General features: G+C 39.4%; 1 protein-coding gene across 1 annotated transcript in view; it reads right to left on the bottom strand.

Moving 5' to 3' along the window:
- LOC134612162 (microtubule-associated protein futsch-like) overlaps nucleotides 1–12,381 on the bottom strand; it is an 87,908-nt gene that overhangs the window by 30,926 nt on the left and 44,601 nt on the right. The window contains exon 4 of the mRNA XM_063456518.1: nucleotides 10,494–10,610. Within this exon, the coding sequence (XP_063312588.1) occupies nucleotides 10,494–10,610 (117 nt within the window). The remainder of the gene's footprint in view (nucleotides 1–10,493; nucleotides 10,611–12,381) is intronic.

Below are 12,381 nucleotides of genomic sequence, written 5' to 3'. Positions count from 1 at the left end.
ACACTGTCAAAATCCTTACAAAAAAAAAAGTGCTTGACCTACTATGTACCTCTATATTAATCTGTTGTTAACACGCTGGAGGACTGCCTTTGGGGTACCTCACAAGCGAATGTCCTAAACTTATGCACTACAAAAATAAAGAATAAAAAAAAAAAAAAAATCATTTTCAAGGATAGACCTATGTTTAACCAATCCAAATTCTTTAAAAACTATCCACACAGTTAGGATTGAGCAAAATCCTTGGGCAGATCATAGCTCCATTATTATGGAAATAGGCACTGCTCCCTATCCTGGAATCTCCACGTGGAGACTCAATAATTTACTAATTGAAAACGAGAAGAATAGAAATGACCTAGAGTCTCTAATAACCCATTTTTTGAGGAGAATTGCCCCCAGGATACCTCTTGTTCGACTAATTGGTGTACACAAAAAGCAGTAACGAGAGGTTACCTGATTAAAATGATAATTAACTATAATAGTATTGTAATGATCTAAAGGTGGTGAAAAAACGGGCAATCCTTTTACATTTTTATAACCTAATGTCAAGCTATGAATGAAAATGGGCAACCCCCCACTATTTGTTAATTATAACAGTATAGTAATGATCTAAAGGTGGTGAAAAAACGGGTAATTCTATTACACTTTTATACCCTAATGTCAAGAGGAATGGGAACTGTGGGTCTGACCTACTATTATCTACTACTTCTATGTATAGAAACATTGATATAGTCCTGGACGATCATTAGTTGTCCCTCATCAAGATGTTTTATTAGATAGGACTATAATACTCAATTTGCCTAAAGGAACAACCAGAGATAGTTATTGTTATCAATGCAAAACAATTTAAGATTCAATGATGTTCACCCTAAACAATATGGCCTCCCCGTTTACTAAATCTCGGCCCATACTGAAGTAACAATATGCACAATTACTATGTACTTTTTTCTTCTTTACTCCTGACTGATGATTACTAGCTGGGAGTGATCTATCTTTCAGTCTGAAAGTATGAATGAATGTGTGAAAGATGTATTTATTTTATTAGTAAGTCAGTCAAAGTACGCTTTATGATGTATTTTTTTACGATATTCTTTATAACAGGACAATACATTTGTGATTTGAATATGATGTAAACTAAAACTAAAACCCACAAATGCTTTTGATACGTTTAACGAATATCATCTAATATACTGGCTGACTGTACAAAACAAAATTATTAAATAAAGATGATTAAAACAAAAAAATAGATAAAATCAAAATCTTTTCTCAGAGACTGTAGGTTGATGCTTCGAATATTAATAGCGAGAGCTATTGTTTTGTTCATATTAAGTCTATAATTAGAAACTCTACTGTATTTTGCAAATTCTTGCATTAAATTTAATAGGGAAGTTTCTGGGTCAGTGGTGGATATTAATATATCATCTGCATACAGACAGATCTTCAATTCTCCATCCGGCACTCCTACTCCCCTGATCTTAGTATTGTGTCTAATATTGCTAGCCAATGGTTCTATAGATAGAACATACAGCAACGGAGAAAGTGGGCAACCCTGCCTTGTGCCGTTTGTAATATTAAACCAATTAAACTGAGCACATCTCGGCCCAATATCCTGGCCAAGGGAGAACCGAGTACAGTGCTCCCAGTGCCCCTAACATCCAACCCTCAAAACCAAAATGGGTAAGAGTACCTCTTAAAAAATTCCCATCTGGGGGAACGACCCAAGACAGAACACGAGTGGCACCCCTGTTAGGGACTAGACATACTACCACGGACCCAGATAACGTATCTGGATACTCTACACCGCTGCAGGACTCCATCCCCCCTACCCCTCCCCCCCCCCTCCCCGCCTTACTTTTACATAACTTTCTTTTCTGCCTTTTTACTCATATACTCTACTTCCTACTCCTCTTAATTCTATTTCTGTATACTCTTGGAGATAACATCAATTATAATATGCTAAGCAAAAGTAGGTTATAAACCTACCTAGACACTATACACTATCTAAAGCCCACATTCGAGGCTGAAAAAATGTGACACATTTATTGATTTTTCGTTGTTGATTAAACATATTGATGGTAAAGCGCTTACAAGCTTTATATGATACTATTCAGTTATTGTTTATTTTGGGGGGAGAAAAAAAACCTTGACACAGAGACAAGAGGACCTACAGCTACACAGCTTACTGTTTATATTCTGGAAAAGCACAAGTTGGCCAGAACCGAGATTACTTGGGCTTCTGCGTAAGCCATGATGCAACAGTGTATATTCATGTTGGCGTAAGCCATTTTGCAACTGTGATTTACTTATGTCAGTGAAAGCCGTAAGGCAACTGCATTCACCTAAGCTCTGTCAAGTGAAAAATAAAGAAATTAAAAAAAAAAAAAAAAAAATTCCCATCTGACCCTGTCGAAGGCCTTTTCTGCATCCACCGACAGGGTCAGAAGGGACGTTCCCGAGCCATGTGCCCAGTCCAGGATGTCCAACATCGGGTGTTATTACATGACTGTCTTCCCATCAAAAATCCAATCTGGTTTGCATGAACTATTGAGGGCAATATTTTTTTCATTCTTTCTGTCAATATTGCAGCGTATAATTTGACATCTACGTTAACTAAAGAAATAGGGTGATAATTAGCTATATCGGTGGGAGATTTACCTTGCTGGAGAATTGGAATAATGTGTGCTCTTAGTAGGTCTTGCGAGGCACGGCCTCTAGCTGCAATTTAATTTAAAGTAGATGTTAATATCGGGAGAATATGTTTTTAAAAAACTTTAAAGAGGGGGGCGGGGCCTGGACGCAGAGCCGAGCGGGCGCGGGTCAGAGCTGCTCCCGCTCCAAATGCCAAATCTGCTGGTTAAAAAGCCTCAAAACGACTCCAAATCTCATCAAATGGGCCACCAACGAAGAGCTGCTGACAAGGGCTACGCGTTGGTGCCAAATACCAGGCACCGACTGCAGAACACCCAGCAACGCAACCCGAGGCCTACAAGCATGGCCGGCGTGGAGGAGGCGGCCGCTCCCCCGCCGCCAGCGACGGCTTACAGAAAGAGACTGGGCCCACGTTCCCCCCCCTATGGACCGGCGGGGGTTATCCCGGTCCCAGCTGCCCATTACCTGCTGCCAAGCGACGACGGGGTAACCCGAAAACGACTGACACTCTGTGCAGCCGTGGACAAGATGGCGGACTCTGCACGGACCCCCACCACACCGGACCTACTGGAGCCGCTAGAGGTCCGCCTTGACAAGCTATTCACAGCCTTCTGGAAGAGGCTCGAGAGCAGACCACAAACCGCGAAACCGCCACCTGACCCACCTTGCCCTCCCCACTACGCACCAAGCTTGATCAGCCGGCAGGCTCATGTGACACACTCCGACGAGAGGCGGAGGAGACGGGTGAAGCCCAGGGCACGTGGGCCATGCAAGCAGAGGAACAGGGGCTGCCACCAAGCACCCACCCGCAGACCTGGGGGCACTACCTGCCTTCCCCTAAAAGGAATCCGCTGGGCTACAACGGGACCACCGAAGCGAGACACCGTGAAACAGGCACCGGAACAGAATGCTGGCAGGAGGAACGCCTTACCGCCGCAGGGCAACTGGGTTCCTGCACGCAACACCGGCCTCTATGCAACACTGGCTGCTCTATCCACCGACTACCTCGTCTGCCCTCACTCCCAGCGCACATGTCCAGCCTCCAGGGAAGGGGTTGGGTGACCGAGACGGACTCTAGTCTCCAGCTGGCTAAGGACAGTGTCCCCCCCTCTGCGGGCATAAGCTGAGTAAACTGTCGACCACTCTATAACAAAGCATATCTGTATTTTGTTCTTTTTTGTTTCTTCACAAAGTTAGACACAAGCCTGCTATCCTAATGCTACGGTTATTGTATATGCTATACTGTATCCTAATTACCATCTTATACCCTATACTCTATGTTACAGAATACTACTTTCTACTATAAAGCGTACTCCCTCGCAAGTTAGACATATTTTTGCCATTATGAAACCGCAGTTGTCACATTAACATGACCCAGTGGCACTTTTATTTTATTTTATTTTATGACTCTACCTATGTGTAACTGCCCATTAAGGGAAGCCTGGACCGTAATTGCTTACTAAGCAAGTCTGTCTACAGCCTCACTTAGGTAATGTACAACTAGACCTAATCAACAGGGCTTTCTTGTACTCCACGCTTAGTTCCACGAAGGTTTGGCAGACCTATCAGTAGAGGCAATATCGGTTAGACAAGCCACACTATTTACTTCAGCCACCATTACATGTTTAAGTATCCTGGGTAATATAGCGGTAATTGCTTGCGATTAAATGGCTACTACCCTACACGCAATCGAACTGAATGTTCCTATTATAAACTTGTTAATATATAAAAATGTGCTCATTATACTACTGCTCCTAATGTAATGCTTGAAAAACGCTTGAGGATTGCTGTTGGGGCACCACAAGCTTGTATGTCTTAATCACTATGCACACCAAAAATAAAGAATTTAAAAAAAAAAAAAAACTTTAAAGAGATTGGAATAACCATCCGGGCCAAGAGTTTTTCTGTTTTCTAACTTATTTACTACATATTCTACTTCTTCTGCGGATATGTTTTTATTTAAACTTTCCCTCTGACCTGGCTAAATTTGGGGTATAATTGAGTTTTTCAAATAATTCTCTATCTCAGATTTAGCAGGATAAGAATTTAAATTATATAAATTGGCGTAGAAGGATCTAAAGCTACTAGCTAGCTCTTCTGGCTTAAAGATATTTTTACCTCTATCAGGCAGTTTGAGATTTTCTTTTCTAAGTTACGTTTCTTTAATTTATTTGTTAGCATTGAATCAACTCTTATAATATAATCTAATATTGAGCTTATTTAAATAGCGTTCTATTCTTTCTGCGATCTGTTTATTTATCTTATCTTGGCATTCCTTACGAAGAATGGCTCTGATGAGTAATTAGTTTCATTAGTTATAGATAGATTAAAAAATTTGATCTATAAATCAGCCAGGTTAGTATCTCTATTTCTATTCTGTTGACTTGCTAATTTAATCCAATAACCTCTTATAGCTGTCAGATAAAGAACAACCCTGGAAGGAAATGGATTAGATCCATCCGCCAGTGTTGTGGTGGTTATAGGATACAATGGGGCATAACCCCTGGAGATATAGAGAAAAATAGTACTACTGGTTGGCAACTCGGAAACGAATTGCCCTCCAAGTAGACCTTATATCCTTATATTACAAAAAGGCTTGTACTGCAGGTGCCCACTAAGGGGAGTCTTTGCATGCAGGTAGCCAGAAAACAAAAAACTCTTTAATAGTCCCTCTTGAGGAAAAAGAAAAAAATATATGTACAAGTGTAGATTAAAAAATAATAAGGACCTAGTGGGGTAGAGTAATAACTGTGCCTGGCTTTACTATAAAGAACACATAAACTGTGGAGATATTAATGTGGCTTCAAAGGTATGCCAAATATTTCACTAGAATAGTTGTATCAAAAAGACCGAGGGTACAGAGTATGCAGCAAACAGTTGCTAAACCATCAGGTTATATTTTGTATCTAATAATGGAGGATACAGTATATGCACCCTGAAATGCAAGATACAAACACAAAAGTACCTAGTATGTCTTCAAATATACTTGAATGAATATCACTTATTAGGTAAGAAATAGGTACAGTTGTGAGGGGTATTAACCTGGAGATAGCTTAGTGGCTGCAGATTACAGTGCAATTCAAAGTTTAGGATGAATGAAGAAATACCCTTAAATGCCATAAACTTATATCCCATGCATAAAGCACATATTGATTCTTGAGGCAAAAGGTATATGGAAACCCATACTAAATCACGAAGAAAAGCATAGTAATAAAATATGTAGCAATATGTAACAAGATGCCTAAACAGCTAAATGTGATTTGGGGGTAGGAGTCCCTAGCATCTTGTACATATCTTATACATATATACTTAAACAGTCTTTAGCAGTGCTCAGGATCGTAGGAATATCAAAACCCCAGAATTGTCCGAACATATTGTTTAGGGTGAACATCATTGAATCTTGTCAAGAGCTCTTGACAAAGGCGATCTGTATCGCCGAAACGCGCGTTGAGCAGCTCACATAGAGCGGATTATTCTATTTTAAATTTTCTTGTTTGGACAATTCTGGGGTTTTGATATTCCTACGATCCTGAGCACTGCTAAAGACTGTTTAAGTATATATGTATAAGATATGTACAAGATGCTAGGGACTCCTACCCCCAAATCACATTTAGCTGTTTAGGCATCTTGTGACATATTGCTACATATTTTATTACTATGCTTTTCTTCGTGATTTAGTATGGGTTTCCATATACCTTTTGCCTCAAGAATCAATATGTGCTTTATGCATGGGATATAAGTTTATGGCATTTAAGGGTATTTCTTCATTCATCCTAAACTTTGAATTGCACTGTAATCTGCAGCCACTAAGCTATCTCCAGGTTAATACCCCTCACAACTGTACCTATTTCTTACCTAATAAGTGATATTCATTCAAGTATATTTGAAGACATACTAGGTACTTTTGTGTTTGTATCTTGCATTTCAGGGTGCATATACTGTATCCTCCATTATTAGATACAAAATATAACCTGATGGTTTAGCAACTGTTTGCTGCATACTCTGTACCCTCGGTCTTTTTGATACAACTATTCTAGTGGAATATTTGGCATACCTTTGAAGCCACATTAATATCTCCACAGTTTATGTGTTCTTTATAGTAAAGCCAGGCGCAGTTATTACTCTACCCCACTAGGTCCTTATTATTTTTTAATCTACACTTGTACATATATTTTTTTCTTTTTCCTCAAGAGGGACTATTAAAGAGTTTTTTGTTTTCTGGCTACCTGCATGCAAAGACTCCCCTTAGTGGGCACCTGCAGTACAAGCCTTTTTGTAATATAAGGATATAAGGTCTACTTGGAGGGCAATTCGTTTCCGAGTTGCCAACCAGTAGTACTATTTTTCTCTTATAGCTGTCTTTAACACCTTAAGGACAAATGACATGTGTGACATGTTATGACTCCCTTTTATTCCAGAAGTTTGGTCCTTATGGGGTTAAAGAACACCATAGACACTCTTTAGATATGTCTTCGGATGTATTTTCTTTAAAAAATAAGTCAGAAAATTTCTCAATATGCTCTATGTTAGTCTTATTTTTCAAAAGAGTGTCGTCTAACCTCCACATCGGGGGAGTCCTGCTTTGTATCTCTAGCACATCAGCCATCACCATATCATGATCTGACCAGGTATTCTCTTTGATTAAGATTGACAGAATTGCTTTTGAAAACTTAGGTCTCCCATAATCATATCAATTCTAGCCACAGAGTTGTGAGGGATAGATCTATGAGTAAAGTTCTTACCATTAGGATGGGCTAACCTCCAACAATCGAACAAGTTATATTTCTTAATCACTCTGTTCAGCAAGCTGCCTGTTTCAACAAGTTCTTGTCTATCTGCTGCACTGGGTCTAGCTGCGTGTCCATAGAGGTATCAAGAATGCAATTAAAATCTCCTGCAATCACCAGTCTCCCTTTCTTAACCTGTTTTATTAATTTTAGAATTTTTACCAGGGTTTTAATCGGGTCTCTATTGGGTAAATAAACATTGACCAGTGTATAATCGACCCACTAATATAATAAACCTCCCATCTGAATCTAAATGCTCATATTGACATTCAAAATTAACATATTTAGAGAAAATAATCAAAACCCCACATTTTTTTCCCCTGCAAAGAGGCAGAATAAATTAATGGATATTTTTTATAGTGCCACAATTGTTTAGAGTCAGTTATCCAGTGGGTTTCCTGGATGAAACCCAACTGGATTTTCTCTTTAATTAAAGTATCATACAGAAAGCCTCCTTTAACATGGGAATTGAGACCTTGTGCATTGATAGAGATCAATCTAACCATATCCAACTCTTTCTCTTTTGGGGTCCATGACCATAACAAAGACACAAATAACAACCATATAACATGTCAATAAACCTATCACATCCATACTAATTCGAAAACTTGGATAATCTACCATGATCCAAGTTCTGGGTACCCTACAGGAACCCACAGGGAGGGGTTATCATCTCGGAGAGTAGGTGAAGAGATAAATAATAAAAGGGTATCAAAAGGAGAGAGAGACAGAGGAAAAAAAAACATTACTGAATCTTAATCTTTACCATCAATATAAATCTTGTTCATTAGGATTGACCGGGTAGTAGATAGGTTATGTGTTAACGCACCATACATGCAATTCCTTATATTAAACACTCCTTTAGTGTTCTTTTAATACTTCTACATATAAAAAATAATAATAATTTAATGAATCTTAACCAACCTAAATTATTGACCGAATTCTGCTTCCCTTTCTTTGCAATATCTATGTGATTTAACTTTATGTTCATGTGTGCAAGTATCCCACAATATCTGGTAGTACCTAGTGTTCTTCTAGTTCAATTTCTAAGACTATTAATATAGTGCTTGTTAAGTCTAAAGTTTCTTCTAACAGTGTCCATGCACCCTAGGAATTTGAGAGCACTTTCCCTGTCATTTTCCTTAAAATTAACTGGGTAGTGAATAGGATATGTAGTAATATACCATACGAGCAATTCCTTATATTAAACATCCTTTTACTTCTCCTTTAGTGTCCCTTTAATAATTCTATAATCTTAAAAAAAAAAAAAAATTCAAATTTTATTTCTTCAAGCAGGGGAAGACGGTCGCAAATAGACTTCTTCTTTGTCTTGTTAGGTAAGATACATCCATTAACACTCTAATTGCTTTAAACTTGTCATCAGATATGTTCATCTTCTTTGCTGTTTAGAAGATCTGAGATCTGAATTCAAATGATTGGAATGCTGCAATTACATCTAGAGGATATTTCTGATCTAATTTGCTTCGACAAAGCCTGTGGTAACGAGTCATCTTTGCGTCATATTGTTCTATTGGGATCCCCAAACACATGAAAAATTCCTTTAAATATTCCTGTAGTTGGATGTCTGTTATTTCTTCTGGAATATTTCTAAATCTTAAATTCAATCTTCTGGATCTGTCTTCTAAGTCGCAGAGTTTATCTTCCATTTCTTTGATTTTAACAGTCATCTTATTTTGTGATTCCTTAATCTCTTGCAACTGAAAATCTCTTGCTTCCTCTCTCTTCCATGTTTTTGGATGCTCATAATGTATTACATTTAATGAAACTTAATTATATTCTTTCAAATGTTTAAAAAATTATCAGAAGTAAATATGTGATGATAGTTGTCAGCGAATCGGCTCTCCAACTCACAATCTAAATTATTGTTCTCATTCTTTCCATGCAAAATCACGCGGTTTACAGTTAGGTTAATATAGGAAAGCTGACTATAGTAAAGTTGGAGAAATTCTCCAAATCAACTATGTATGCCTATACTTCTTTAGTTAATAAACCCCACACCTTTATGTGTGGCATCAGCAACAACTATCATCTCTCCACAACAGCAGGCAGCCTCAGTTACAAAACAGTTTGTGGTATTAGACTCTCGTGCCTGTAGTGTTTCCGTAAGTATCTTTTATTTTTAATTATTTTTTTTACGTAATTTTAAATCTATAACACATTAAATAAATAGGGGTATTAAAGAAAAACTTGAAATATAAATATATATATATTTATTTTCATATTCAAGTTTTTCTTTTGTTACACCACAATACAGTTTGTCTTTTTATTTTACTTGCAGAGCAGAGAGATTAGTGTATTTTGTCAGAAGAGAAGTAAAGGTCCATAAAAACTGCTCCTAATGAGTGCAGACACACACACACACACACACACACACACGTTTTTTTGGACCTTTACTTCTCTTCTGACAAAATACACTAATCTCTCTGCAAGTAAAATGAAAAGACAGTATTGTGGTGTAACAAATTTGTTAGAAGAAGGCTGCATTTGGATTGCAATGTCAGGTGTGGGTAATTCCTATCACCTGACAACCGGGACATGCAGTTCCGAGCAGCTTTTTGGTGCATTTAGCCCTCCCATGAGCAACCAACAAGGAGGACAAGGAGTGTGTGGTCAAACCACAGTAATTGCTCCTTCGCTGTCTGGTGCACACTGTGCACTGCATAGGATAAGACACTATTCACTAAGCTCTAAATTTTCACAAATTATATTTAAATGGAAAAATTGAGGTGAAAGTTTGTGACTGTAGCAGAGCTGGAGATTTTTTTTCAAGATCTCCAAATCTATCTTTGATTTCTATCTTTAATTCAGGAAAATTCATAGTTTGGTGAAAAACCACGTCAATGTCTAGGTTTCTATCCAGAAATCTCAATCTGAAATTATTTTATCATGATGGATAAGTATGAGTGGGTACTTTGTTCCCTTGGAAAATAATTTATTTTTTAAAATGTCCCTCCTGTGTGTGATACATGCCCATAAGGTTTATAAATATATGTCATCTTTACTGTTTCCCATTACGTTTGTATATTCGTGCATACATACTTGGTGTGCGCTTTGTCATTTCAACTTCTGGAATCTTCAGAACAGAGCGGAGAAGATCAGGAGGCTCTGGGACAATGTCAGTGTGCATCACTTCATCTTCTGACTCAGGCGTATGTTCTATAAAATAATATGCAATATATAATGCACACTTAACACAATGCAAACAAACACAGCCAGATTACAATGAGAATTGGACTTAAACCTAGGGGCAGAGGTGGCAGTCACTTTATTATTATTATGTCAGGACCCTAAAAAACAAACAAAAAAAAAACAAAACACACTGCAGTGCTCTACTTACAACAACCCCTGTAGGGGGATACTTGAATTTTAAATTTAAATTAACAAGAGCCTGTCAGGCACAAGTTAAATTAAACATTGCACTAATTTTTCAAGAACTTAACATGGATTGGCTGAAAATACAGTGAACCTCACAATAGCACTCCATGATGAATCATCCGTGATTGTGGCCCCAGGATTGGTCAGAAACAAGCTCACCAGATATTGTGTTTGCCGCACTCAGACTCGCTGAATTTCACATGCACGATTAACTGAATGAGCCAATGTTGTCCAAACACATTTGGTCACTGAGCTGCTTGGTCATTCTGGCATTTGCAGAATAGAGCTTTCATGCTTTTGTTTTGGAGGAAATTACAGAAAACTAATTTTTGGTCATTTTGCGATTCTTCTGAAACCAAATGCAAATGTCGAATAGCTTTGTCAATTCACCACAATTCCCAGTTTAGCGACTTACCTTCTTTACAGTATATGCCTAACTCAGCATGCATATCACACAATGCCTGCCACATGCAATGACCAGTAGGTGAATAACAAGAGTGTATGCTGTAAGCAGGGCCAGATTAAGAGCCAAGTGGGCCCGGTGCTGACAATTATGATGGGCCTAATTACGGAATCTTATCGACCAAAAACACTAAAGCAGCCCTACCTCCCAAGCATCATGTATCTGATGGAGATGGTGTTGGAGGGAAACTCAAAGGATGCAGCTATAAGAAAACACATACTCTATGCTAATCTCTGTATCTAATTTATGCTTTCATTCCCCCCAAAAAGGGGGTATGTCTGTCCAACGGATTACAGTGTCAGTGTCCCCATGTCGCCCAGTCCCCTAGTCTCCCAGTGTCTGTGTCCCCATTTCTCCCAGTGTCCCCATGTCTTAGTGTGTCCTGTGTCACTTGGATACTAGGGGACACTGAGAGACATGGGGACACTGACACTTGAGGACACTGCGAGACATGGGGGGACTGAGACACTTGGGGACACTGGGAGACATGGGGGCACTTGTGGATACATACATGGGGACACTGGGAGACATGGAGACACAGACATTTGGGGACACTTGGAGAAATGGGGTCACAGACACTAGGGACACAGAGACATGGGGACACAGACACTGGGAGACATGGGGACACAGACATTTGGGGAAACTAAGACACTAGGGACACTGGCTGGGAGGCATGGGGACACAGACACTTGGGGACACTGGGAGACATGGGGGCACTTGTGGACATAGATATGGGGACACTGACACTGGGAGACATGGGGGCACTTGTGGACATAGATATGGGGACACTGACACTGGGAGACATGGGGACACATACACTAGGGACACTGGCTGGAAAACATAGGGACATTGGGAGACATGGGGGTACTGAGACACTGGGAGACATGGGGACACAGACATTTGGGGACACTGGGAGACAAGACGACACTGGGAGACATGGGGACACAGAGACATGGGGACACAGAGACATGGGGACACAGAGACATGGGGACACAGAGACATGGGGACACAGAGACATGGGGACACAGAGACATGGGGACACAGAGACATGGGGACACAGAGACACTAGGGACACGGAGACACAGAGAC

Source organism: Pelobates fuscus, chromosome 5, assembly GCF_036172605.1.
Source record: "Pelobates fuscus isolate aPelFus1 chromosome 5, aPelFus1.pri, whole genome shotgun sequence".
Taxonomy (NCBI): Eukaryota; Metazoa; Chordata; class Amphibia; order Anura; family Pelobatidae; genus Pelobates; species Pelobates fuscus.
The sequence above is the reverse complement of the archived record's forward strand: the minus strand, read 5'-3'. Positions and strand labels throughout refer to the sequence as shown.